This window comes from Globicephala melas, chromosome 2, assembly GCF_963455315.2.
Source record: "Globicephala melas chromosome 2, mGloMel1.2, whole genome shotgun sequence".
NCBI lineage: Eukaryota > Metazoa > Chordata > Mammalia > Artiodactyla > Delphinidae > Globicephala > Globicephala melas.
In genome coordinates this window covers 37,667,929-37,695,836 of record NC_083315.2, presented here as the reverse complement: position 1 = coordinate 37,695,836, position 27,908 = coordinate 37,667,929, and the positions used below count along the sequence as shown (strand labels likewise).

Below are 27,908 nucleotides of genomic sequence, written 5' to 3'. Positions count from 1 at the left end.
CTCCCAGGCCCTCTGTGGGCGTGCCGGGCTGGGCTGGGCTGGGCCAGCTCTGCAGGGGGAGGGAGGCTGGGGTGAGGATCAGCTGAAATCAAAGCCGCCGCTCCCCTCCCCGCCACGCCGCACCCCTGCCGAGCCGCCGCGCACCTCCTTCTTTGTCACAATGTTTTTCAATCCGGTGAAGCAAACTGTCCAATTAGAGCCGGGGCCTCCGGCTTCCATCTTTGCCGACGTTTAATTAACACGCTCCTCTTGGCAGCTGCTGACAAGTTCCAGAAACAGGTTGTAAAGGGTTTTTGTCTTTACCCAGCATGGAAAATGAGGGGTGTTACATCTCGGGAACATGAATAGGTTGCATTTCAGCTCCTCCTCCCCGCCGCCTCCTCCCGCTCCTCTGGCAAGCGGAATGAAGGCCTGAGTGCGTATGTACGTGTGAATTGCGAGGCGGACGGGGAGGGCGATTTGGAGGCAGGAGAGACCTTCTCCTCCCTCTCCCCTCACCCCTTCTTCCTGGAGTCTTTGCTCCACAAAGGATCTGGATTCTGCTTCTTAGTCTCCAGCTGGCACACTTTTGCCTCACCTCCTTTTTAGCCATACCAAACCTTGCCATGCTGATTCCCATCCCTGGGTCTCTGCCCATGCTGTCCCTTTGCCATCCTTCTGGTAAACTCCTATTCAGCCTCCAAAACCCTGCACAGGTGGCCCACTCTGGTAAGCCACCTGGGCATTGAATGCCTGCCAGAGTTCAGGGTGGATTCTGGATGTCAGTTTAATCCCCCAGCTACACTGTGAGCCTCCTGAAGGCAGGAACCCTGTGTGGTGGCAGGCCTTAATAAGTGATGGAAGATCTGAATTACTGCAACATTCTCCCAATGTGGAGGGAAAGCAGGACTGGCATGGCAGGGAGGAAGGCGGGAAGGGTTGGGGGAGGGGAATTGGCCACAAAAGCCCTATCTCTCTACTCTCTCACCTGCCTGAGTGCCCTTGAAAGGGAGCCGGGTCACATGGAGGGCACAGTGGGCATGGTAGTTTCACAAAATGGGTGTTTCTGGGGTGGCTGATGTGAAGTAAGGAGGGGCCTTGGGGAAAGATCCCAGTACAAAAGCTGAGCCCTGCTGGGGGAGGGTGGGGGCGGGCTCCAGGCTGGGCAGACTCCAGCACCCTGAATTCTTCCTCTTCAGCCTGGGATGATTTTCCTTGCAGTGTGAGCGGCAGCTTGGGGTGGGAGGTCAGGACTGAGGCAGGAGGTTTCTTGGGTCTTTTTCTCCCTCAAACTGGCCCTGTTGGAGCATTAATACCCATTCTACAAAGAACACCAAGAACGTTTTATTCACGGAGGCTACCATCTGCATGGCACAGAGAGGCCTGGAGGTTTCAGGGGGCATGGGAGATACTGGCTGAGGGGCAGGAAGGGAGTGGAAGAGCCCAGCAGTCGGTGGTTGGCAGCTACGTTGTCTCGTAGGAGGGCTCAGGTCCACCTCCAGCCCCCAGCCCCACTCCTGCCTGCTTTTCTCAGGATGTGGCCACCAAGACTCCTGGTGGCAGGCTTCCTGCAGCCAGAACCTGGCTTGGATGCCCACTTTGTCTATAGCTCCTCCTCCATTCTCAGGCAGGTCCCCTGGGATGAAAGCGGAGGGAGAGATGGAGGCACCCTGGACCGGGCCAGCAGGTGGAGTGCCGCTCGCCTTGCTCTTTTGTTCCCAGCTTGATCAGCACTGGCTCCTTGGGGAATGCTGGAACAGTCTGTGGAGCCTGCAGGGAGAGAGCCAACAGCAGCGGGCCACTGTCATGTTCTGCAGTAGCCCCTCGGGCACCTTTTCCTTTTCTGAACGAGATGGGCAGCATTAGAAGCAACCGGTGACAGCCTCTCTTTTCTCTTTCCTTAAACCCCAGTATCCTCTCCTGCCACATCACTCAGCCTGTGTCCCAGACACAGCTCTTTCCAAACTCTGGTCTTTGAGGAGGTCAGATAACTACGATAAGAGCAATGATAGCGACCTGGAGAGACCCCAGTTCCTCCACTTGCGCTGTGTGGCTTTGAAGATCCTGAACATCTCTGAGCCTTAATTTCCTCATCTATTAAAAAGAGGGAAGTAACTGCACCTGTCTGTAGAGATCTCTGAAGGGTCAGATGCAAAAGACATGAGAAAGGGCTTGGTGCATTCCACAGAGGGAGCAAGGAAATGTTCGTTGATGGAAAAAAAGGAAGGAGAGAGAGATAAGGAAGGAAGGAAGGGTCTCGCCTGAGTTGATCTACTGAACAGAGCAGGACCTGTCATCTCCACTTTTATAAATGAGGAAAGTGAGGCTCAGTCTCTGGGGTGAAGAGTTCCTCGAAGTCACTCTTCCAGTCCCGGGTGCTTTCCACAAATTACCGTGTCTGTCCAGTAGGCACATAGTCTGACTCTGAGTGCCTCTCCCACCAACCCCAGCATGCCGCTGTGGGTGGGTGGGTAGGGGGGTGTGGGAGCTCACATCCTCATTTCTTGATGCTTTCTTTTTGCCCCTTTGCTGGTGGCATCTGATTCCCAGAGTTGGGCCCCCACTGACAAGCCAAGCCCATGCTCACCTGCTTCTCACTTGCCCTGGGAGTTTAAGGTTCTGAGGGCTTGAGGGTGGGGTCCTCAGAATGGAAGACAATACTCTTCTGGTCCTTGGGCATCTGCAGAGAGAGGAGGCAGCTCCGAGGGCCCTGCTCCAGGCCGGGCAGGTGTACCTGGTGGAACTAGAACAGCCTGGGCAAGTCAGGAGCAGCAAATGGTGTGTGGCGGGCGCCACCTTGTGATCACCGTGCAGTTTGCATGCCGCAAAGCAGGGCAGTCTTTCACACAGGTATCTGGCTTCTAGTTCACTTAGCCACTGTCCAGGGTGCTAGGGCACTGCAAGGCCAAGGCACAGTCCTTGACCCACTAGAGCAATGGGAAGGCATTCAAGTGAAGTGCACAGTGACAGTAAGAGTTGTAAATGCACGCAAGAGACTGATAACCCAGCCTGGGGGGATTCCATTGTGCTGAACACACTTTTTGAAAGAGGCGTAGCAGTGTGCCAGGTGAGAGGCAGCACGGCAAGCTCCCTGAAGCGCGGGCAGGTCCAAAAGTGAGGTAGGGGGAGATGCAGGGGCAGCCAGAAGTGGATTGGTAGGTGCAGTAGGGGTGGGGCAGATCAGCCCAACCTTGGCCTCAAGGCTCAGATTTGATCCTAAAGACTCCCTCATCTGTTGTCCTGGGGAATATCTGTCTCACTTCTGTCCTCTGGGAAGCCACCTTATCTCCCAGGTAGACTATCCAGAGGCCAGGGGCCATGGGAATGGCTTGATGGTGGCTTACTTCCATCAACACGGAATTATATTACTTGAAACTGAGCACTGCTGAAGAGTATACAGCACGGAGAAGGTGTGAACTTAGAATAAATTATGAAGATCAAAACAGAACCAAGACGGAATTCCCTGGTGGTCCAGTGGTTAGGACTTGGAGCTTCCACTGCTGCGGCCGCCCCAGTTCAATCCCTGGTTGGGAAACTAGGATCCCACAAGCTGTGCAATGGCCAAAAAAGAAGAAAAGAAAAAAAATAAAACAAGAGAGAACTTCTACATATGGGAATTGATAATGTTTTTTAGTTTATTTCATCAGCATTAAATCTGTGTGGTTTCTAATTGTGGTGTCTGAAATAGTTTAAGTTCTGACTTCAAATATAGAGTGAAAATAATTACACTGCTAAAAAAATAAAGTTTATTCAGAATGTAATAACACAAAACACTTCTTATGATAGAGAGATAAAGAACAAGAGCAGGATACCAAATCGAGTATAATATCATCTCAGCTATGTATGAAAAATCAATGCCGATTTTAAAAAAAAGGCTGGAAGGAAATATATCGAGACTATTAATAGTGCTTGAATGAGGGTGATGGGATTTCTTTCTATTTTTCTCTATTTCCAGATTTTCTTTAATGAGCTTCTATTCATGTTATAATTTAAAAAATAATTTAAAGAGAGTGAATTGAAAAGGCTTATTAGTTATGTACATAAAATTGGATTACCCTGAAAACTTCTGGTATGATTTTAAAAATACAGAGCCAACTAATCATAAGAGATGCAAATCAAAACCACAATGAGCTATCACCTCACACCTGTCAGAATGGCTATCATCAGAAAGTCTACAAATAACAAACGCTGGTGAGGATGTGAGAAAAGGGAACCCTGGACACCGTTGGTGGGAATGGAAATTGGTGCAGCCACTATGGAGAACAGTATGGAAGTTCCTCAAAAAACTAAAAATAGAACTGCTATATGATCCAGCAATTCCACTGCTGGATATATATCTGAAGAAAATGGAAACACTAATTTGAAAAGATATATGCACCCCAATGTGCATAGCAGCATTATTTACAATAGCCAAGATATGGAAGCAACCTAAGTGTTCAACAACAGATAAGCAGATAAAGAAGAAGACGTGGTATATAGAGAGAATGGAATATTACTCAGCCATAAATGAAATGAAATTCTGCCATTTGTAACAATGTAGATGGACCTGGAGGGTGTTATGCTTAGTGAAATAAATCAGAGAAAGACAAATACTGTACGTTATCACTTATATGTGGAATCTAAAACATAAAATGAATGAATGAATATAACAGAACAGAAACAGACTCACAGATACAGAGAACAAACTAGTGGTTACCAGTGGGGAGAGGGAAGGGAGGAGGGGCCAGATGGGGTAGGGGATTAAGAGGTACAAACCACCATGTATAAAATAAGCTACAAGGATATAGTATACAGCACAGGGAAATATAGCTATTATTTTATAATAACTTTAAATAGAGTATAATCTATTAGAATATTGAATCACTATGCTGTACATCTGAAACTAATATAATACTGTAATTCAACCATACTTCAGTAATAAAATAATACAAAGCCAAATGAAGGACCATGATGGGCAGACCCTTGTCTCAGGGGCCACAGACACAGGCTAGGTCCTTGCCCTTGTCAGGAGGGGGAAGTGCAGGAGGCAAGAAGGGCCCTCTATGTCATCCTCCATCACCTAATGCAGGTAAATACCTCTAATAATGATTCGTGGGGAGGAAGGCCATCCTGATGTCACAGAAAGCCCAGACTGTGGCATGTTTTTTGTTTTTTGTTTTTTGATGTACGCGGGCCTCTCACTGTTGTGGCCTCTCCCGTTGCGGAGCACAGGCTCCAGACGCTCAGGCTCAGTGGCCATGGCTCACGGGCCTAGCCGCTTCACGGCACGTGGGATCTTCCCGGACCAGGGCACGAACCCGTGTCCCCTGCATCGGCAGGCAGACTCTCAACCACTGCGCCACCAGGGAAGCCCTGTGGCATGTTTTTAAAGAAACTGAGTTCTGTGACATTCTACTACTTTTAGCTTCTAGAACAATGTTTCTCAAGTTGGATTTTTGTACTGACACTTCTCTGGATGCTGGGAGAAGTGTTAGTATAAGACCACCTGGGAGCTTGTTCCCATGCAGAGTCCCAGGTCCTACTGAAATGGAATTTCTGGGCTAGCCTCTGGGAAACTGAGTTTTTCCAGGTGGTTCTTATGGATACAGAGGCTAAGCACTGCACTGTGATTCTGAACCCAGGCTGTATATTAGATTCACCTGGGAGGTTTTAAGTACTGAAAAATTCTAATGCCCAGGCCCTTCACAAGACGAATTAACTCCAAGTCTCTGGAGGCTGAGACCTGAGCTTGGAAACTTTTAAAGCTCTCCAGGTGATTCCAATGTGCATGTAAGGACCCAAACCCACTGGTCTTGGGCAGTGGTTCACAGATGAGTTTTTCATCAGAGTCAGGTGGAGGGCTTGTAAACAGCCCTGGGCCCCACCTCTTGAGCTGTGAAATCAGGAGCTTTGGGTGGGACTTGAGAATTTATATTTCTCACGAGCTCCCAGGTGGTGCTTCTGCTCTGGGGAGCACAGGGGACTAGGCTTTGGGAATTACTCTAGAATGCTCTAGAATGAAGCCTTCAACCCCCAGGAGACACAGCCTCCTGGATAAAGGAGCAGGATGACACAGGCTCTGTCCCCCAACCCTCAGCTTCCTGCTTCCCAGGCCCCAGCCCAGCTGATGTGGTCCAGGGAGAGGGGAAGGCAGCCACCCTTGTGTGGGGGGACAAGTCAGTAAAACTCACCTCCCAGTAGATTGCATCCTCAAAGCAGTTCTCATCAGCGGCTTGTCCCCAGAATGGCAATTTCAAAATGACCCCTAAAGGAAGTTGGAGGTCAGGGATAACTTCTTCTCTACCTACCCAGCCCTTTCCCTTGACGGAAAAATCCCCTCAGTCTCACCGCTATAAGTGCAGAGACAAAGGGTTTCTGGGAGCCTCAGCTGACCTCTGGCACACACTCTTAGGTCCCCCAACCACAGGCCCCACCTTCTCTGGCCCAGGCAGTCCCACTCACCTACGATGATGCCGCCCACCAGGGCCATGGCCAGCGACACAAAGAGACCAGCAGCCTGGAACTTGCCCTGTGTGCTTGCGTTCCAGCTCAGTGTGGAACTTCCAAAGCCAAAGGCAAAGGCAAGCCTGGGGTGGAAACAGGGGGCAGGTCAGGGCCCCACGGAGAGGCCAAGTCACCGCCTGCTGCCACCCCACACACGAGTGGACACCAAGGGCCTCAGCCTTCCTGTCTACAAAATGGGGGCACTGGAAAGACCAGATGATCTCTAAGATCCTTATGGAAGGACAGAGGTTGAGGAGAGAAGGCCCATGAAATAGTGGTCCAGACTGGGCAAGAAAGGGGATAGAGACACAGTCTTGGACCCGAAAGGAACAGTAGGAAGGAGGAATGGAGAAGGAAGGAGGGAGCTCAACCTCCCTCTGCCTCCTCCATTCTTACCCTTCCTGCCCATACAGCTCAGTGTTGGCAGAGGCTGCCGTCACAGCACCCACAATGCCACCTATGATGCCGGGCATGCCATGCAGGTTGTGAATGCCACACGTGTCCTGGATCCGCAGCCGGGACTCCAGGAATGGCTGGAAAGGGGAGATAGGTGCTGCTCAGGCAGGGGGCTGTGGCACGATGTGGGGAGGCCAGGATTCTGGAGGCTCCAAATACAGAGAGATCCCGGATTCCCCAGTCCCCCACCCCCTCCCTAGGGACCGCCCCCCACTGTCAGGAACACAGAGACCCCAGCATTCTCCAGCCCCCAGCCCCTGGCCTGGGGCCCTCACCGTCAGGTACACAAAACCCAGGGTGGAGATGATGCCGCAGATGAAGCCGATGATGAGGGAGCCGTAAGGCATGAGCATCATCTCGGCGGCAGTGCCCACGGCCACCCCTCCTGCGAGCGTGGCGTTCTGGATGTGCACCTGAGCAGGGCAGGCAGAGCGGGCAGGAACTCAGTCCTCTCCCAGAGTAGCGTCCTGGAGGAGCTGACCCATAGCCCAAGTTGACCTCCTATGCGTGGGTGCCACCTGGGAGCCAGGGATGGCTCAGAGTGCATCTCAGCAAGCCAGGAGACTGCAGAGGGCTCCAGCCTGGGCCCAGGCTTCGGACAGCCACCCCTGTGTTCTCTGCACATGTGCCACCCACACCAGCGCTCTGGGCTTTTTCCGTGTGCACAAATCAGTGTTCTTGTGTCCATGCCAATGAGTTCCATCAGCACATCTGCATGTTCCCTTTGTATCTGGCTGCCACACATCCCTGTGTGCCCAGGTTTGCATGTCTGATGTTCTCTACGTGCCCGTGTGCCAATGTCAGGCACCTCTGGGGCCTATTTATTCACACGCACCCATGTCAGACTCTGTGAGCCTACACCAGCACCAGCTGACTCTCTGAGCGCCTACCTGCGCCATGGACTGTGTCGCTGGCTTGTGGGGATGTTGTTTCCTCTCCACAACAAGCCCAGGAGGTAAGTACAGTTATCTTTTGACGTTTACAGATGAGGAAATTGAGGCACAGGGAGGTTAATGGACTTGCTGAAGACCACACAGCTAGCAAGGGGCAGAAAGGTGTCTTGATCCAGGTCTTCGTGGAGCCACAGCCCCTGACCTTGACCCTATTCCATGTCCCTCCCTGCATGTGCCCACGTCAGCGTGTCTGATTCTCTTCCCCCTGCTTCCTGAGTCCCCACCTCTCTGTGCAGTGATCGGCCAGTGCATCCAGGGGCTCGAGGCTGTGTCCCGGAATAACGGGTACTCCTGGCAGTGTCTCGACACACATGTGCCCATGTCTAGAAGCTAGTGTCAGAATGGCAAATAGAGAGGCGGTTGTCTTTTTACAGAAAAATCTACCAACACCCATGGGGTTTGGCCCCTCCCGCTAATGACAGAAACACATGTCCCAGTGGCGTGATATGAAGGACACTGGGCAACATCACATTCCCACAAACCTCCCAAATGCATCGAAGGGATACCCCCCTTTGGTGTGTGGGATAGGGCAGGTGAAAGCAGTGCTAGGAAGGCTGAGGGCCAGTGTCTGGGGGATCAGAAGTTGGCAGAGGGGAGGTGCTCAGTCCAGAAGAGCTGTCAGCACCCAGGCTGTGGGGAGGAGAACGAGAGGAGCCAGTTCATCCAGAGCAGCCGGCATAATAGAACCTCCAAGAACGTGGTTCTGGACTCTGCCTAAAGCCAGCTATGTCATCTGGACAAATCATTTCTCCCGGAGCCTCCGTTTCTTCATCTGCAAGATGGGCGCGATAACCCTTATGCTGCCTGCTGCACAGCGCTGTCGGCGGGGCATGGTGATCAGTGCCCACTGGGCACAGGCAGTCGTGGCCGCAGCTCCCCCCAAGGCTCCCCACTGCTCCCCCGCCCCACGCTCACCATATCCAGCTTGCCCTTCTTATGCAGGACGCTGGACAGCGCCACCGCAGTGAGCACACAGGCTGCCAAGGAGCAGTAGGTGTTGATGACAGCTCGGTGCTGGGCGTCTCCGTGATTGGACACAGCTGAGTTGAAGCTGGGCCAGTACATCCACAGGAAGAGGGTGCCTGGCCAGACCAGACAGGGCCGGTGGGCCCGGGAGAAGAGGTGTTAGATGGGCCCAACGGAGCTCAGGCAGACATCCTGTCCTTTAGCTACAGAGATGTCAGATGACTCACACGCCCCAGCTATTTCCCACCCCTGCAGCTTTATTCATGCTGGGATCTTCTTAGAAGGCCGTCCCTGCCTTACTTACTACCTAACTCCCACTGAGCCTTCCACTCTGCTCCAGGAAGTCTACCTTGACCCCATAACTGGGCAAAATGCCTCCCACAGCACCTTGAGGGAGAATCCTTTTCTCCACTGTAGGGAGATTATCTGGTGGCACGGCCATCTCTCTACTACACTGTGAGGCGCTCCTTGGAGGCAGGGCTGGGTTTTAAGAGACCAGAGAGGGTGGCTGATACGTATTCTCTGGAATGAATGGACACTGGAAATAGGAATGTACACCTTGCCTAGCCTAGGGATGGAGTGAACAGTTCCTGGTTACCACTGTGTCTGCCCTGGGACATCCTAGGGAACACACAGGATGACTGACCAACTTCTTCCAGCCCCATGGGGGAAAGGGACAAGTATCTGGGATCCTGGAAGTATCTATAGGCGACCTCTGTCTGCACTTCCTCCCAAGGGAGCTGGCAGCCACCTCACAGAGCGCATGGGGATCAGCTGTGAACATGGCAGCCTGAACTGCTTATGGTGACCTTCACCCGTCACAGTGGTCCTCACCCGACATGGCAGCCCTCAGTCATCAAGGCGGCCCTCAATCATTATGGAAGCTCTCACCGATCATGGCAAAGAGGTCCGAGTGGTACACAGAGCTTGGCCTGTCCTTGCTCTGATATAGGTTGGGTCGGTAGAGGATCCAGGTCACTGTGAGCCCAAAGTAGGCGCCGAATGTGTGGATGGTCATGGAGCCCCCTGCATCCTTCACCTGGGGTACAAGGGGCCTGTAAGACTCTGACACCTCCTCTCTCTCCCTCCTCAGAGCACTCTCCCACCTCCCCCTACCCACAGACAGAAGTTCAGCTGTCTTTTGACTCCACAGGCTACAGGAGGGAGCCTAGGGCCCCTTATAGACCAATCAACTGGGAAGGGGAGAAAGTGGGGATCCCCTGTACAGCTATACTTCAATAAAAAAATAAAGAGGGGGATCCATGAACCCAGGCTGTAAGCCTGTCAGCAAAATGCCAGGGCATCCTCACCCAACAGATGAGGTTTATGGCCAGATGGGGAACACAGGCCTGGAAAGGACTTGCTCGGTCACACAGCTGGAAGAGGTAAAGCCAAGCTAGGACCCAGGGCAGCGCCCTATCTGGTCTGTCACCCACTAGTTTCCAGCTTATCTTAATTCCTGGGACCTCGCCGCTGCCCTCTGGGGTCTCCCCTCTCCACATTTCCTCCTACACACCACTCCTGGCCCAACACCACCCCATCCGGACTGCCATTACCCGTCTCCCCTGCATCCTATCATGCTCCTTGTCCTCCAACCTCCCAGCCCACCGTCCACCCCATCCCCTCTCCTCTCCCCTGTCCCCCAGAGTCAGAGCAGGCAGATTTGGTGCCCTCCCCATCTGTCCATTCCTGGGCCTCCTGCCCTACCCGACTCAGCCCACTGCACCTCTGGACCTTAAGTCTCAAGTTCCTCCTTTACAAAGTGGGGCAGGTCCTAGTGACTTAGCAGAGCTGTCTTGAGGATGAAACTAGACAACTGGTGTAAAGCACTTGGCAAGCATGTGGCACTCCACAGGGGTGGATGATTGACTGATTTAGTCTTCCTCCCTGCCCCCAACCTCCCCTCTCTTCATCTTCCTCTTCTTCCCCACTCAGGAAATCTCCATCAGGATCACAGACTCGCTTCTTCGCTTTAGATGGGAAACCCAACCTTGTGTCCAAGGTCACAGAGCTAGCTGTTGAATAGTTGACAGAGCTGAGTTTCCTGACTCCCAGCCTGGTGGGTGCCTCTACTAGCTATGTGACCTTTGGGGAGCCCCTTACCCTCTCTGAGTCTCAGTCTTCTCATCTGTAACATGGGGGTAATAATTGTGTCTATCTCAGAGATGAGAATTAAATGAGATAACCCACGTGAAGCATTCAGAGCAGGGCCCAGGCAAGGGCAAGTGCTCCTTAACTGTCAGCAGTCATTATTGTGTTTAAATTTGGCTCAAAGAGAGGCCAGAAGACTGTCATGGATTGAAAGAATTTCTGCAGCAGATCAGGGAGGGGTTTTGAGGGCGAAAGGATCCTTCTCTGCCTCTAAATTCACACCCAGGATACTACTTCTCAGCCAATTTCAGATCTCATCTGTTGGCCCCACTGTGTACCCCCTCACCTAGCCTCACTTCTTTCTCTCTACCCACCCCAACCGGTCTCCAAGGTCTATTTGTTCACCTTCCTTATAACTCTTGTATCATCCACTTTCTTCTCCTTGTACTAACCCAGTCCCATTATCTCTCGCCAGGGTGACTAAAACAGCCTCCTAACTGGACCCTTTGCCTCCAACTGTTCTCTTCACCACAGCCAAAGTGACATTTCCATTACATGTGTCTGACCACGTCACTCTCCTGCCTGAAACCTTCCATAACTCCCGACTGCCCTCATGGTAAAGTGGAGACTCTTTGGGACTTCCCTGGTGGTCCAGTGGTTAAGACTCTGCGCTTCCAATGCAGGGGACTCGGGTTCGATCCCTGGTTGGGGAACTAAGATCTCACATGCCGCATGGTGCAGGCAAAAACAAACAAACAAAAAAATAAAGTTGAGACTCTTTAACACAGCCTCTGAAAGTCTGAAGATCCATGTTCATCTCCCTACCCCGTTTCCTCTGCCTCAAATGCCCTTGCTCATTCCTTTGCCTGGTTATCTCCTACTTGACTTCTAGCTTTGATATCTCTTCCTCCAGGAAGCCTCCCTGACCTGCCAGGTGCTGGTTCAGGCCTTCCTCCCCTCCCTCCAGGCCACCTAGCCCTGGAGCTCAATCCTTGTCTCACTGCATGGTCACTGTCTATTTGCTTCCTGGCCCCCTCACTAGACTGTGAGCTCCTTCGGATTGAAACGTGAGTCCTGCTCACCTCTGTATCCTAGTGCCTGGAGCATTGCCTGACATGCAGTTAGACTCCAAAATTCATTCCCTCGACAAATATTTCTTGAGAACTTATTAGGCATTGGGCCAGGTGCCAGGAATAGAGACTGTCCAGATAAGATAAGGTTTCCCATCCTTATCATATAAGGATACATGCTATGAAGAAGATAAATTAAGGCAATGAGAGAGAGAGTGACTGGGAAGAGGTAAGGTAGAAGGCAACACTGGGTAGGAGAATCTGGGAGGGCCTCTCTGAATAGGTGAGATTCCAGTTTAGACCACAAAAAAGGACTGGGGTGGGGGATGAGCATTCCAGGTAAAGGGAACAGCAAGTACAAAGGCCCTGAGGTGGAACCAAGCTTGGTGTGTTTGAAGAGCAGACAGCAGGGTATGGCCAGAGCACAGAAAGATGGGGAGACAGTAGATGATAAGCTTGGAGAAAAGGCTGGGACCAGAACATGTAGGGCCTTATAACAAGTTTGGATTTTATTTGAAGTGAAATTTTAAAAACCAGTGTTTTAATCCGGGGAATGGTCTTATATGCATTATTAACAGGTCACCATGGCTGCTGGTGGAGATTAGCCTGAGGTGGTGGGTGCGGCAAGGATGAAGCCAGCGAGGGACTTACTTCCCTGGCCATCCAGTAGTTAAAACTCTGCGCCTCACTGCAGGGGGCGTGGGTTCAATCCCTGATAGGGGAACTAAGGTCCCACATGCCTGGCGCGGCCAAAAAAATAAATAAATAAAAGGATGAAGACAGGGAGATGAGTCAGGAGGAAGGGATATGGTGGCTTGGACTAGTCTGGTGGCTGAAAAAAAATGACAAAATGAATGATTGAATGTAGGGTGGCCTGAAAACAAAAACCCTGGCAGTGGGACTTCCCTGGTGGTCCAGTGGTTAAGACTCTGTGCTTCCACTGCAGGGGGCATGGGTTCGATCCCTGGTTGGGGAACTAAAATCCTGTGTGCACAGCATGGCTGAAAAAAAACGAAAAGAAAAAGAATGGAAATCATGTGCTCACAATAGTGGAACAAAAAAGATTAGGGTCCTGGATCCCAGATGATACTGAGGAACCACTATACAAGCCCTGATCTCCCTGCTTCTGAGAAATAAACTTTTGTATTAAAAAACAAAAAACTCCCCAAAATCCTGGGGGTTTTCAGGCAGGGTCCAAATATAGAGGAGCTGGGGGCTAAGAAATGGATGGGGTCCCTGAATAATCCCTACACCTGCAAATATACCAAAGAGGTGTCTGAGCAAGAGTCAGCAGCCTAAGGTGCCCCTTACCTGGGCCAGTGAATTGGCCAACTCCAGGGGGCATCATTTCTGCCATAGAGGTCCATGTGAATGGCACCTCTGGAGTTGTGCAACCTGTGAAGCTATACATATCCACCTTGGCCACTCCCCTGGAAACTTTTCTTACTGATGTGCCCCTTCAATATACTGTGCCTTTTTCTTGGCAGAGCAATCTGGGAATATGTGTGTGGAAGAGGATGTGCAGGAACATCCCATTCTTTCCATCTGATATACAGGAAAGAGAAAGAAGAGAGAAAATCAACATGTGAGGAACCACTTCTCTGCCTAGCTGGTGGACTGATGTACCAGTTGGACTATCATTCCTGCCCAATAAATGTCATTACTCCGGCTTTACAGATGAGGAAACTGAGATTCAGAAGGTTAACTGACTTGCCAAGCTTGAATTGAATTCAGCTGGCATGTCTCCCCAGCTCTCTCTTTCTCTGTCCCCCTCCTGCCCCCACCCAAGTGTCCCTTCCACCCCTATCCCTGTTCTGACCCCTGCTCACCTCTAGCAGGCTGAGGAGAATGAACTCATTCACTGAGAAGAGGGTCACTTGGAAGAGAGTCATGATGAGGAGCTGGACAGGGCTGACTTTGCCCAGAACTGCCCCAAAGGCGACACAGACAGAGCCCACACAGAAGTCCGCATTGATGAGGCTGTGGGGAGACAGGTCAGGGGAGGGGCTGAGGCCACAGCAAGAAGTGGCACTCCAAGCCCTGGGGTTGAACCTAGACTTTGGTCACTTGTGGGTTTGGGCTTGCGGTCTAAACTTTCTGAGCCTCAGTTTCATCATCTGTGGTAATGGGCACATAGCATCTTAGAGCTACTCTAAGAATTGAAAGAGGGCTTCCCTGGTGGCGCAGTGGTTGAGAGTCCACCTGCCGATGCAGGGGCCCCGGTCCGGGAAGATCCCACATGCCATGGAGTGGCTGGGCCCGTGAGCCATGGCCGCTGAGCCTGCGCGTCTGGAGCCTGTGCTCCGCAACGGGAGAGGCCACAACAGTGAGAGGCCCACGTACAGCAAAAAAAAAAAAAAAGAATTGAAAGAAATAGCATGTGAAGTATCCAGCACAGCAGTGGTACATAATAGATGCCACACCCTTCCTTTGCGGCCCCATCTCAGGCCCCCACGCCTCCTTGCAGGCAGCTTGCGTTTAAGGCATCCAAGTGGTCTGGCTGCTGTTGTTGAATGTGGCCCATATTTGGGGCCTTGCCCTGCCCTCCGTCTTCTACCTGCCCTTCCAGAACCTCTTCTCACCTGCCTCCTCTTCAGGAAGCCTTCCCCAATTCCTCTAACCAGATGTGGTCTCTGCCTCCGAATCCTTATCTCTCACTGTGCACACACCTCTCCTGCTGGCTACCAGGGCCTTGCTTGGGTTTGAGTTATCGTGACCTCCTCCTCACCTTACTTGGGAGAGAGGATATGTGTCCAGGGAAGAGAGAGGGGCCTTCCTGCAGGCAGTAGGGAGCCGGAGGCTGGGTGGAGGGAGGGGGCAGAAAGGCCAACAGAGAGAATGGAGGCAGAGGGGCACATAGGCGCTCCTTAAGTGTGAACCCTGAAAGCCCAGCCAGCCAGCAGAGGTGGACATCATGTGGTCAGAGGAGACCCTGTTTCCATCCGTGTGTCCGCTTTGCCTAACCCAGGCCTCTGTGGGCCCTGCCAGCAGCAACGCTGTCCTGGATTCCAAGGCAGACTCTCAGCGTGGCTCTCCGAGTCATGAGCGTTGTTAATTGGGGTTCGTGTAAGAGCGTTGTTAATTGGGGTTCGTGTAAGTACAGCAGGGGCTACTACTTCCTTAAGGCAGTCACATCCAGGGGAGTGCCCCTCCCCCACGTTCAGGTGTGTGTGTGTGTGTGTGTGTGTGTGTGTGTGTGTGTGTGTGAATCAGGAGGTGAGAAGTAAGAAGCCAGCTGATTGTAGGGTCAGTGCGTGGAGTGGGGGCAGGGCACTGTTCCCTCAGGGTCCCTCCCCAGACAAAGGATGTTCACTGGAATGTACGCTTCACTATGAGCCTTGTTCACTGCTGAGTCCCCAGGGCCTGGCTGCATGAACAATGACAGCTGCTAAGTGCCAGGCACCTAAATGCCTGCTCACTACTGCTCAGGCCCTCCTGTACCACATCTGAACCAATAATGGGAAATGGAGGCTTAGAGAGGCCGAGTTATTTGCCCCAATTCCCATAACTGCAGCCAGAAGACCATCTGACAGAGGTGACCACTAGGAAGGAGTGAGAGGGAGAGTACCAAAGCCCACACCTGGGCCATCAGCTCCCAGGAGATGGAGACCTGGATTTCACCTCTCAGGCAGAGCCTGCAGAGGGGAACTACCCTGGAGTGACAGGTACGATCTGGAGGACTCGGCAGCAGGGACAGGACAGAAGCCAGGAGAAGGGTCCACAGGTCAGGTCTGGGGGCGACATGCTCATCTCAGCCCTGGGCACCAGAGATCAGCTCTGGCTCAGTTGGTGAAAATCATTTCCCTGAAAACCAATTTGCCAAAACTCAAGTTGTCAAATGACTAACTTGTTAAATAACTGGTTCAAAAAACTTAACTCACAAAAGTTTACAATAATTCCCTTTGAACATTTTAAAAAGCATTTAGCCATAGCTATTTTGCTGTGGTGGCCAATTAAATATATTACAGATATTTTTTATGCTTTGGGTCTATGGCTTTGGGAATGAGAATTTCTTGTGTATCTTAAACAGTAGAGTGATATGCATGTCACGGATTTTATATACAAAAAGACTGACTTCTTGGTTCCGAAACATTTCCTATCTAGTCGACTATTTTTCCTGTTTCTCTTAATTCATGGAGTCACTAACTGGCTTAAGTGAATTAATATTTTGCAAATATTTGGCATATGTTTAAAATTTCAGGCACCTGGCTTATGATACCTGGTTGGTGCCCTATATGTGACAGCAGGGATTTGCACTTTAAACGTGGTTTATAACAATTTGCCTCTAAACCCTTTCTGTGAACTTGGTTTTCTGATTTTCTCCCATGCAACACAAATTGCTATAGGTTTCACAAGTTGCCATGGCCTAGAGAGTTTGATAAATGAGACATTCAGTGAAGTGACTGCTTGGCAACTTGGTTTTTGGCAAGTTGGCAAATTTATTGTATAACCTGGTGGTGGTGTTGGGGGGAGGGATACACTGAGGCTCCTAGGAGGTCTCCTCAGACAGAGGGAGGAGCTGAGTTACCTGATGTGAGGGGGTGGTGGTATTCACCAGACCAAGAGATTATCACAGAGAAAAGTGATGTGGATAGAGGTGAGAAGAGATGGGGATAAGGTGCCCCCTGGAGGCTGAGGCAGGGAGGGGCTTCAGTCTTCGGTCTCCACACCTGCTTCAGCTCTTTCCTATGCCTGTTCCGTGGGTGGGGATACAGGCAAGTCAGGGAGAGGGCAAGGCAGGGAGAAGCACCCCATTCCGTCCACAATGAACCTTAGGAGGCTTGTTCAGGCAGCCCTACACTCCTTCCCCTCCTCTGCCACCCGCAACACCGCCCCCTCCATGGGTTCCATGGGCTGAGGTTTCTCAGGGCAATTTTGATGTTTGATGTGTCAAAGGGGAGGGTCTGGCTCTGGCCCCTGGAGAGAAGAAGCCTGGCCTTGTGTCCCTGCAGCCTGCGTCTTAGGAGGAGGGAAAGCCTCCAACAGCACTTGGACAACATTAGAACTCCCACCTTGGGGACTCGTTGATCAGGAAGTGAGTGAGCGAGCGTGTGTGGTGTATGTCGCAGGGCCCCGGGTACCCTGGATGGACGATGAGGACCCAACTCACAGCCCCAAGCGCCGGGCTCCGCCCCTGGACCCTCCCCTCACCCGGGGCCCCGCCCACTGTGCCCGCCCCGCCGCCGGCGCCGCCCTTACTTCTCCACGCCCAAGAGAATGTAGCGTCCGTCAAAGGAGTGGAACCATCCCTGCATGAGCAGCGCCCACTGGATGCCGAAGGCCGCCAGCAGGAAGTTGAAGCCCACGGCGCTGTAGCCGTAGCGCTGCAGGAAGGTCATGAGGAAGCCGAAGCCCACGAAGATCATCACGTGCACGTCCTGGAAGCCTGCGGGGAAAGCGCAGCCGAGGGTCTTGGCGGCCCGGCGAAGACCCACCGTAGCCTTGGGTCTGGGCCAGCTCCGCCCGACATAGAGCTTGTGTCTTCCCTGCCGCTGGCCGGGGCGGGCCGCCCCCGAAGCCGGTCCCGCCATGCCCGCATCTGGATCCTGAGGCTAGGCGCAGTAATGAATGTCTCTACTGCAAGTAGAGCAGCCATTACTACCCCCATCAAGTCATAATATACAAACTACTATGTATAAAACAGATAAACAAGGTCCTACTGTATAGCAAAGGGAACTATTCAATAGTTCTATTCAATATATTGAATAGAAACTATTGAAACTATATTGAAACTATTCAATATATTCAATAGCCTGTAATAAACCGTAAAGGAAAGAATATGAAAAAGAATGGACTTCCCTGGTGGTGCAGTGGTTAAGAATCCACCTGCCAATGCAGGGGACATGGGTTCAGTCCCTGATCCAGGAAGATCCCACATGCTTTTGGCAACTAAGCCTGTGAGCCACAAGTATTGAGCCTGCACGCCACAACTATTGAGCCCACGTGGTGCAACTATTGAAGCTCGCGTGCCTAGAGCCCGTGCTCTGCACCACCACAATGAGAAGCCCGAGCACCGCAATGAAGAGTAGCCCCTACTCTACACAACTAGAGAAAGCCTGAGCGCAGCAACAAAGACCCAACGCAGCCATAAATAAATAAATAAACTTATTTTTTAAAAATTTATTAAAAAAAAGAAAAAATATATTTATATATATGTATAACTGAATCACTTTGCTGTACACCAGAAACTAACCTAACATTGTAAATCGACTATACTTCAATTTAAAAAAAAAAGGCCTTCTGGAGTGGACTGGTCTAGGGGAACAGAGGTGGGCCCCCTGACTTTAGACCACTTAGACCACTGGGTTTTAAGGCCAAGAAATGCCTGAGGTCCCCCTCGGGAGATGACAGCTCCCCCTCACCACTCTCACCAAGGGTGGGCATGGGCAGCTAGGCATTTCAAACTGGGGCCAGGCTGTGGATTACACCCAGGGTCTAGGGCCTTGCCCCCTCAACTCCATTCTTCTACTATGGAGAAGTTAGTCTTATCTAGCCTAGGAGTCCCTTGACTGGCCATGCTCATCAGTTGATCACCCCCAGAAACATCGCCACATCCCACCCCCACTCCCAGCAAGCACACCTTCCAGCATCACTGAGACCTGAATTAGATGTCTCTGGAAAGTCACTTAACATACTTGATTCTCAGCACCTTCTGCAATGCTTACTCACAGACGTTGCAGAGATTAAATGCAGATGTGTATGTAAAGCACCTAGCACAGTGTCTATCCCATAATAGATGCTCCAAATGGGCATGTCATTATTTATTGCTACTTGATCATCATTTATTGTTACTTAGGTATAGTCTAATTCTCAGTTCTGACCCAACCCTTCTACCAATTCACAGTGTGGCCTCAACAAGCTACTTCCAGGATTTCCTGGGCGGTCCAGTGGTTAAGACTTTGCGCTTCCACTGCAGGGGGCATGGGTTCGATCCCTGGTCAGGGAACTAAGATCCCGCATGGTGCAGCAAAAAAGAAAGGAAGGAAGGAAGGAATAAGGGAAGGGAGAAAGAAAGAAAGGAAGGGAGAAAGAAAGAAAAGACAAGCCACTTCCCCTCTCAGAGCCTCAGTTTTTTCAATGATAAAACTAAAGGGATGGATTAGAATGATCTCAAGTGTCCTCCTAGGGCTAACATTGCATGGTTCTAGATTCCCAGAAAATAACAGAAGGCAAAGAGCTTTGAGAAGCAAAGACAGCTACAAAAGTATAAGCCACTAAAAGGAACTACCACAGGTGTCACAGGACACAGGGGCCAGATGGAAGCGCTCTCCTTGGCCAATTCTGGGACAATTTGAGCACCAAAATAATTAGGTTACCATAACAAATTAAAACCATAAAAAAATGGGAACTCAGAATAGGTAAATATATAAATGAGATAGCAGGGAGGGCTCTTGCTTACAGCAGAATGCTGCCAGCCTGACAGTTAAATGTGGAATGAGCACTGAAGTTGGAAAATCATAATTTTCACAGCAAAGATTCCATCAGTGGATGCTGAAATCCAGGGACAAATTTTTATGAAGAGCAGGATATTTGCCTTGTCTTAAAATGGTCTCCCTATAGACTGCTTATGAGTTGCAAGGGAGGGGAAAAAGCACCCAGTAATTATACGGCAGAGAAATTGGGCAACATCTTGACTGGGTGATCAAAATGAACATCACCAGTGAGGGACAGATGGACAATGTGCTCCTTTAGGGAGATACTCTGAAAAGGACATATCCCCTCTGTGGTGCTCTGGCTGAGAATGCATAATCCCACTCTAACCGTGAGGAAACATCAGACAAAAAATGAGCAACATGTTATTAGAAAGGGGTGAGGCTGTATTCTTGAAAAAAATCAATATCGTAAAAGATAAAGAAAGGCTGCCCATTTTGAGCATCTATTATGGGACAGACCCTGTGCTAGGTGCTTTACATGCACAGGAATGGTCCAGATTAAAGCGGCTAAAGAGGGAGAGGGAAGGGTAAGCTGGGACGAAGTGAGAGAGTAGCATTGCCATATATACACTACCAAATGCAAAATAGATAGCTAGTGGGAAGCAGCTGCATAGCACAGGGAGACCAGCTCGGTGTTTTGAGACCACCTAGAGGGGTGGGATAGGGAGGGTGGGAGGGAGGCACAAGAGGGAGGGGATACGGGGATATATGTATACGTATAGCTGATTCACTTTGTTATTCAGCAAAAACTAACACAACATTGTAAAGCAATTATACTCCAATAAAGATGTTAAAAAAAAGAAAAAGAGGCTAAAGAGACAGGTCAAATAAATTCAACACCTAACACTAGACTGGATCCTGGACTTGGCTGGGGTGGGGGGTGGGTGCAGGTGCAGGGGAGTGCTACAAAGGTTGTTACTGCGCCAACTGACAAAATTATATAGGGACAGTATATTAAAGTACTGTGCAATGTAAATTTATGAAATTGATCACTGTGGTTATAGAAGAGAATACCTCTATTCTTAGGAAACATTGTGGAGTAATTAAGGCTACAAGACCATGATGTGTACAACTGACTCTCAAGTAGTTCAGGGAAAAAGTAAGTGTGTGTATGTGCTTGTGTTTATGTGGGAAAAGAGAGAGAGAGAGAGAGAGAGAAGAGCAGATAGCTTAATCGGAGTTAAAGAGTATACAGTGTTCTTTGTACTATTTTTGTCTTAGCAACTTTTTGTAAATTTGGAATGATTTCCAAATTAAAACATTTTTTGAATAAAAGTGAACTGCAGAGCCCACCAGACCTGGCCTACCCGCCTGCCTCCTCATTCTTCCTTTCCTCAGTCCTCCCTTCCCTCCTGTGCCCCGGCGTCACTGGCCTCCCTTGTGCTCGGTCCCACTCCGGGTCTTTGCCCGTGGTGGTCCCTCCACCTGGGATGCTGTTCCCACAGAATGGCCAAGCAACTTCTCTTCCTGCAGATCTTGGCAAAATGTCACCTCATCACAGAGGCCTTCCTGACCCCTGAGTTTAAACTTGGTTCTTTCCCTCACAGCACCCTCTTGTTTCTATTCTAGTTCTTATTACAATTTGTAGTTAGGTTTGTTTGTCTAGCCCTCCAGACTATAAAGCTCAAAGAAGGCAAGGCCAAGCCTGTTTTGTTCACTCTGGTATTCTCCATTGTCTATGAGAGTGCCCAGGTAGATGTCCCATAAAAATCCAGGAATGAATGAATGAATGGTTACTGTCATGATCTCAGCAGCACCCAGATATGCCAGCCTAGGGCCCAGGTGGGATTTCACCATCAGGGGAGGCTGCAGGCCTTCTACCGTCCAAAGTCTCCTACCCACTGGGCGGATAGGCCCTGGTGCCCACAGCAGCCTGGCGATGCTTACGCTTGCCAGCCCCCATCTGCCCTCATCTGTCTCCCCTGCAGGCTTCCCTGAGGCCCAGGCCACAGCCATAGACCCCTTGGCTAGCAGCTACCTGGACGAGGCTGAGAGAGGAGGCCCTGGCACATTGCTGGGTAAGGGTTGAGGGCATAGCAGATGATGCAAGAGAGCTGTGGGTGTCGCCCCAGTATGGTGCTCTGAGCTTTGCGCTTCTAGCGCAGACCTACACAAACAAACAGCAGCTCAGCTTAGGTTCACAATGTGTGCAGCTGATTTCATGTATTATCATGTTTCATGGTTTATCACGTTTCTAACTGTTGTGGAGGAAGCTGAGCTAATGTATGTGAAGCACCATACACGGTGTTATGGTTATTCTTGGGAAGAACTGATGGGTGACAGACTGGAAAGAGAGGGAGAAGACACATTCAGACCACAATTACAAAAGCAGGGAGGGGACGTGGCAGGAGGGCAGAGCTGTGGGTAAACACAAGGAAGGAGGAGGAGGTTGCCGGGGTGGGAGGGAGGTGCTGGGACTAACGCTGGTTGTGGGAGTCTGAGATGACCCCAGGGGTGGTGGTGAGTGTCGGGCAGGGTAATGTGGGAGGAATGGATCCTGGCCTTGGGGCTTGGAGCTGGGGTCTGAGATCAGGCAGACCTGCAGACAGAGCTGGCAGCTGGAATGTGGGAATGGTGAGTGGGAGCCAGAAGCCGAGGATCTGCTAGCTTGCCTTGAAGCTAACAGACCAGACAGGGAAGCTGCTGGCAAGGAGGTGGGGGGAACCCCTGGAAAAAGGTAGCATCACAGAAGGTGGGGGCCATTCAAGGAGCGGGGTGTCAGCTGTTTGGTGGCAGAGGAAGCATGCGGGCAGGGGCAGGGCTGAAGAGTACTGGAGGCGGCCTTCCTGGGGGGTGATGTGCAGTTTCAGGGCTGCCTTTGTTCTCCCTGTGGAGCAGAAGAGAGGCCTCAGCTTCCCAGGGCTTCTCCCTAACTGTCCCCACCTGGCCAGTTCTCTGTCCTTCTCTGTGACTCCCTGGCTGTCCTGACCTCTGTCTCCGACCCTCTCTGCAGGTGTCTCTTTCTCCTCCCCCCACCTCAGGCACACAGATGCCAGCTTCTCTCTCCTTGGGCACCTTCCCTATCCATTCTCTTGCTCATCTCTCTTTATCTCCCAAAGTTCTCATTAGAAGTACCATTTTATTAACTTATATTTCATAAAGTTTGATGCTACTGAAAATGCTTTTAATAATAATGGTCTGGGGACTTCCCAGGAGGTCCAGTGGTTAAGACTTTGCCTTCCAATGCAGGGAGTGTGGGTTCGATCCCTGGTTGGGGAGCTAAGATCCCACATGCCTTGTGGCCAAAAAATCAAAACATAAAACGGAAGCAATATTGTAACAAATTCAATAAAGACTTTAAAAATGGTCCACATCAAAAAAAAAAAATCTTAAAGAAAAAAAAAATAGTGTGAAGGTCCGGAGTGCATGAACTTCAGCAGGGACATACCTCTCTGATCTGCAGTTTCTTTTTCTGTAAAGTGGGGGATAGTAACAGAGCTCAGAGGTGTGTGGTGCACATTTGATTGGTCATCCAACCAAAGCCCTGGGCATAGGCCTGGCCCTTTAGCCGTTGTGCAATCATATTAACTACTGTAATACTTCTGTTTTTCTCTTTCAAGACTGACTAGGTGCTTTGCATTGCGTTGGCGACTTGCTGGAGGACAGTGTAAGTTGTTAAGACACCTCTCCCCTCTTCCCCCTCCTTCCGCAGCCTGGAGTGACTCAAGCAGCCCAGCCCAGAACCTGCTCTCCACTGGGAGGTCCCTGATCGGGCGAGTCTGGCACCTGGCATCCAGCTCTGAGAGCTGCCACACGGGGGCACCAGTACACAGCTGTTCTGCACCCACTTCCTTGCTCACTCTTCCCTATGGGTCCCTAATGAAGCTGGCCTGAAGCTGGCCAAGTCTCAAAAATCTCTGAAGCCTGAGGACAAATCTTCCCATGCTGACGGGCTATGGCAGCGCTTCCTCCTCTGCTGCCTCAGCACAGCAGGAGTGGTGCCCTGCAGCAGCCTGGGTACCAGCCCTTCCCATGCTCTATAGGCCAGCCCAGCCTAACCTGTTGCCTTTGAAACCTAACGGCCAGCCCCTCAATTCCCCAAGGCTCTGTGCCCACCTCCCCCATGCCTCAGAGCCGACCACAAAACCACCCCATCACTGCAAAACCTCCTGGGGAGGTGGCTGGGGAGTAGCAATGCGGCAGAGACTGGGGGAAGCTGGTTGGCTGTGCAGTGGGAGGGCTTGGCCTTGCCCCTTCCTGTGCCACTGACCAGCTGGGCAAGTCTCTAACCTCCATCACCGGCACCATAAAATGGAAACAAATACACTCCCTGCCTGACAGAGCATGCAAAAAGCACGTGTAAGTGGGGAGAGCACAAAGGAATTTAAATGCTATAATAGTTCAAACTAATATTGGAAGAGACATTCCTCGGCCACATCTCTAAAGGGATGCTGAGCCTGCACTTAAACACCTTCAGCAACAGAGCACTCACTCCCTTCTGAGTAAGCTCGATACCAGCATTTACTGTCCTCTGTTTTCATGCCATGAGACGTGCCCTCCCAGCCACCCGTCATCTTCAATCTTCCAGGAGAGCCTGTGCATTAAAGAACATTCCCACTTCACAGATGAGCATACTGAGGCTCAGCATGGTTAAGGAGGTGGCTTACTCCATTTAGTGATGGACCCAGATTTGTTTAATTCCAAAGTCAACCACCAGGTTACACTGCCCTCTGCTTGTGGGAACATTGGTCTTTTATTAAGTGGAGTTGAATCTGAGGTTCAGGTTCCCAGGAGCACAGGTCAAGCCTTGTTGCCTCGGTTTCATGAAATAGTCCTTCAGGTTTGAAACTGTGGCATCCTCTACCTTGGGTGATCTCCCTTCTCCCTTAGTTTTCCCAGGAGGCTTCAAGAGCCGAGGCTCTGATGGCTCCTCCTCAGGCCAACCTCCCCCAGACACTGCCTGGAGACCCCCAGGCCCCAGAGCACCAGCCCAGGAGGAAGTTCGTGTTCAGCAGCCGGTGCCTGCAGCACGGCCTTTGAGGCCACTGCCAGGGCAGGTCCCCAGCTGGTTCTGTGCCTGCCGCCAAGGGGCCCACGCTTGGGGAGTTGTCCTCAGGCACTCCCGGGCCCCAGCCTGAGCCAGCTGGAGCGGTACTCCTCTGGAAACCGAGATGCCCAGTGTACTCCACTAATCCCTTGGGCGGGAATGAGGCCCACACAGGTGTTGACAGCCTGGAACCAAGAATTCCGAAAGTACCACAAGGGCTGCCCTCACTCCCCGCCCCTGGGAATTGCCTTCAGGCCCAGGAATCCAGGCACAGGGCCCCACCTGGGCTCCAACTCCTAACCATGGCCACTGGGAGCAAGAGGGGCAGGAAGAGAGGGAAAAGGTGAGACTAGGGGGAGGAGGGCAGTGTAGCAGGGTGGGCTCAGGTCCCCGGAGCTCCTACTCTGGCTCACTAGTTTCCTAGCTGAGTGACTTTTGCAAGATACTTCCCCTCTCTGGCCTTAGTCTCCTCACCTGTAAAATGAGAGTCATAACATTGCCTTCCTCATACGGTGGCGGTGATGACTTATGGAGAGATTGCATGTTGGTTTGAGTTGCTGCCACTACTTTCCGCCCTTGCCAAGGAATCCTGAGGCCGAGATTCTTTCCCTACACTCCTCTCCTCTCTGTCACTTCCTGCTCTGACAAAGAGCGCCCCGGCCGTGGCAGGAGAAACTCAAGGCCCTCATTGATGGCTGGGACTACCTCATCCCGCTTAGCGACCTCCCTCCCAGTCTTTTCACAAACTTAAGCCACTCAGCCCACATCCCCGCATGCTGTTTCCATGGACCCCTTAACTGCCCTGCTTTCCCCTCCTCACCATCCCACTGCTCTCCAGGAAGCTGTCACAGATCTCTTCTGCACAGAGCACTTGACCCCCTTGCTGAGGCCTGCGGTGTCGGGGTGTACCTCTCTGACCAGAGTGGCCATAAGCCCTGGTTTGCTGAGACAGTCATGGTTTATGCCTGTGTCCTGGCAAATTACTACTAGCACAAATTTCCTACCTCTTCACTCTCCAAAGTGTCATTTGGTTGATAAATTATACGGCCACCCTATAGATAAGTGATCACTGAGTGAATAAAAGTAGAGCATGCATGCAAGGAAGTGGGTGGGTGTGGAGAGAGTGGGGATAGGAGCTGGGGAGATGTGAGGATTGTACCCCCTACTGGCGTGGTTCTGTAGCTCCTATTAGAGGATCTTGAGACCTTCCACTGCACAGACACATGGGGGACCTATAAACGCCCATGGGAGGCCTTGGCCCTGACGCTTTACCAAGGGGCTGGCTCTGTGCCCAACAGAGAAGCAAGAGCTGGAGGGAAGGAGTGAAACAGGCAAAGGAGGGTCTCAAGCTTGCCTGCCTCACCATTTGCTGGGTCAGTCCCCCGCCAAGAAGCATAAAAGTGGGCAATGTGAAAGGTGGATTTGGAGTCTAAGCTCCAAGGCTACAGCTGTCAAGATCTCTTAAAACATGGCCCTGAGTGGAGCCCAGTAGAGGCTGTGGTGTCACCAATGCTGGGCACCCTCTTCTCTCACCTCCCTTCTTTTAGGCACCATATTTCTGTTAACGAAGCCTGTGATTTTGCTGGCTTTTTGGGAGGCACTTAATGTGGCTGGCTCCCACAGGGCCTACAGTCTCCTCCACCTCTACTTCTTTTCATGCAGGCTGCCATCCGGAATGTGTGTACTTATTTAACTGGATCTAAGTACAATGGGTAGAATCCCATTACTGAGGGTGTATAAGCCATGGAGGGAAGACCAGTTTGTGTAGGTGACTGTTCCAAAACCAATAGTCCATGACTATGTGAGCACCAACAGTTAGAAAGATTGTCTTTGGCTGCTGGTAGATGATGTAGAAAACTAGAAAGCACAAGGGCATGAAAAGAGTCCTGGGCTGGGGAGTCTGGAGGTTGGGCCGACCCGAGTGACCTTGGGCCAGTTCTTCTAACTCCTGAATCCCAGGGCCTCTGTGTTTAGTGCTCTTCTAGCAATTGCTCCATTATGAAGTGAGGACTCCATGCCCAGCACCAGGCCAGAACTTTATGTGCAAGGTCTCAACCCACTCCTGGGAGGTAGGATCTATTATTATCGTCACTGGACAGATGAGGAAATAGAGTTTCTGCATTGTTGACATTTGCCTAAGGCCACGCACCCGGTTAATGGCAGAGCCATGATAGAGGTGAGGTCTGGTGATTCCAGGGCCATGCTCTTAACCACAGCACCACAGATGCGAGAGAATTCAGGGGTGCTCTTTCTCCCTCTCCAAGCCAAAAGGTGGTAGGTGCCGTGGTCCCCCACACCTCTCCCAGCAGCAGGGCTGGTAGGCCAATGAGCCACCCCTGCAGCCCTCGACATTGGAACTACCCCCTTAACATGGAGAGCATGGGCACAGCTGGACAAGGGAACCAGAGTCACCCACTGGTTGGTGACCAAGATGAGACTCAGGTCTTTGGAAGATATCAGGAAGGGCTCTCTGACAGGGAGGCTGGAGGTCTCTGGCAGCACCTGGAAGGAGTGAGCTCTCCCCGGTGAGTTTTCAGGGGGTGAAAGGAATTTGTGTACATCGGGCCACTTCCCAAGCTTGATCTCCAGACACTGGGAAGTCCCCCTGGTGGGGAGCCTAAGAGGGGCGCGGCAGGGGGGCCTGTGGGCAGCATTTCCTCCTCTGCTCCCGCCTGCCTGCCCGATGTTCCTGAGCAGCAGGCTGCGGAGGTGAGGCTAGGCGGGGCCCTCAGCCCGGTGGGGACAGCTCGGATATGCCGCAGCTGGGCCTGCAAGGTGGTGGTACTTACTCGGGTACCGATAGTAGAATTCGTTGTCCAAGTCGCTGGAAATGTTCCTGGACATCCTCTCCTCGATCCAGTGGGCGTCGGCATCCAGGTCATAGCGCACGAACACGCCGAAGAGGACCACCAGGGCCACCTGCAGGAGCAGGCAGATGACCGGCAGCCGCCAGCGGAGATTGGTGTTCCAGGCCATGCTGCAGGGGGCGCCTGGCCGGGACGGGCAGCAGGCAGTTCGGAGGCTCGGAGGCGAGAGAGGCTTTTAAGACTTGGGCAGGGGCGGGGCGGCCGAGTCCGGTTGTGGAACAGCTGATCCGGGGGCCGCCCGCGCGCTCGCCCAACCGGGGAGGGGACCCGCGGCCCGCGGCTCGCCCTCCGCCCAAGGGCCCCCGCGCTGGGGTGGTGTTGACGGTGGCGGGAGTAGGGACCGAGAGGGCAGAGGGCAGGGATTAAGGCGTCCAGCCTCTGTGGATCCCATAGATACCGGGCAGCACTGCCTTTCCTCTTCTGTTCCGGTGAACAGAGAAAGAAAAAGCCGATCATTTGCCTCCCACCGAGATAAAAATGAAGGCATTCCCGGGCATAAATCATCATCATCATCATCTTCTTCATCTTCATCTTCTTCATCGTCGTGCCTTTCTTTTCCTGATTACAAAATTCACACAGGGTACATGAAAAACCAGGAAAGTTCAAGAAACTGTCACAGACCA

At 51.6% G+C, this 27,908-nt stretch overlaps 1 protein-coding gene across 5 annotated transcripts; it reads right to left on the bottom strand.

Moving 5' to 3' along the window:
- Positions 1-1,298: 1,298 nt before the first annotated feature.
- RHCG (Rh family C glycoprotein) lies at positions 1,299-27,460 on the bottom strand. Of its 5 annotated transcripts, none has more exons than XM_060293854.1 (11): positions 27,208-27,459; positions 17,198-17,384; positions 13,828-13,978; positions 9,729-9,876; positions 8,787-8,953; positions 7,194-7,331; positions 6,859-6,995; positions 6,421-6,545; positions 6,150-6,223; positions 2,567-2,722; positions 1,299-1,749 (listed from the first exon to the last, which is right to left on the bottom strand). In XM_060293854.1, exons 1-10 carry the CDS (start codon positions 27,392-27,394, stop codon positions 2,591-2,593), a joined length of 1,446 nt encoding a protein of 481 aa, XP_060149837.1. In that variant the 5' UTR covers positions 27,395-27,459; the 3' UTR covers positions 1,299-1,749; positions 2,567-2,590. The 5 variants fall into 5 exon arrangements, with proteins under 5 accessions (XP_060149837.1, XP_030734564.1, XP_060149838.1 ...); XM_030878704.2 differs by having other exon boundaries at positions 2,567-2,659; positions 27,208-27,457; XM_060293855.1 differs by lacking the exon at positions 7,194-7,331 and having other exon boundaries at positions 27,208-27,460.
- Between the last annotated feature and the right edge of the window lie 448 nt (positions 27,461-27,908).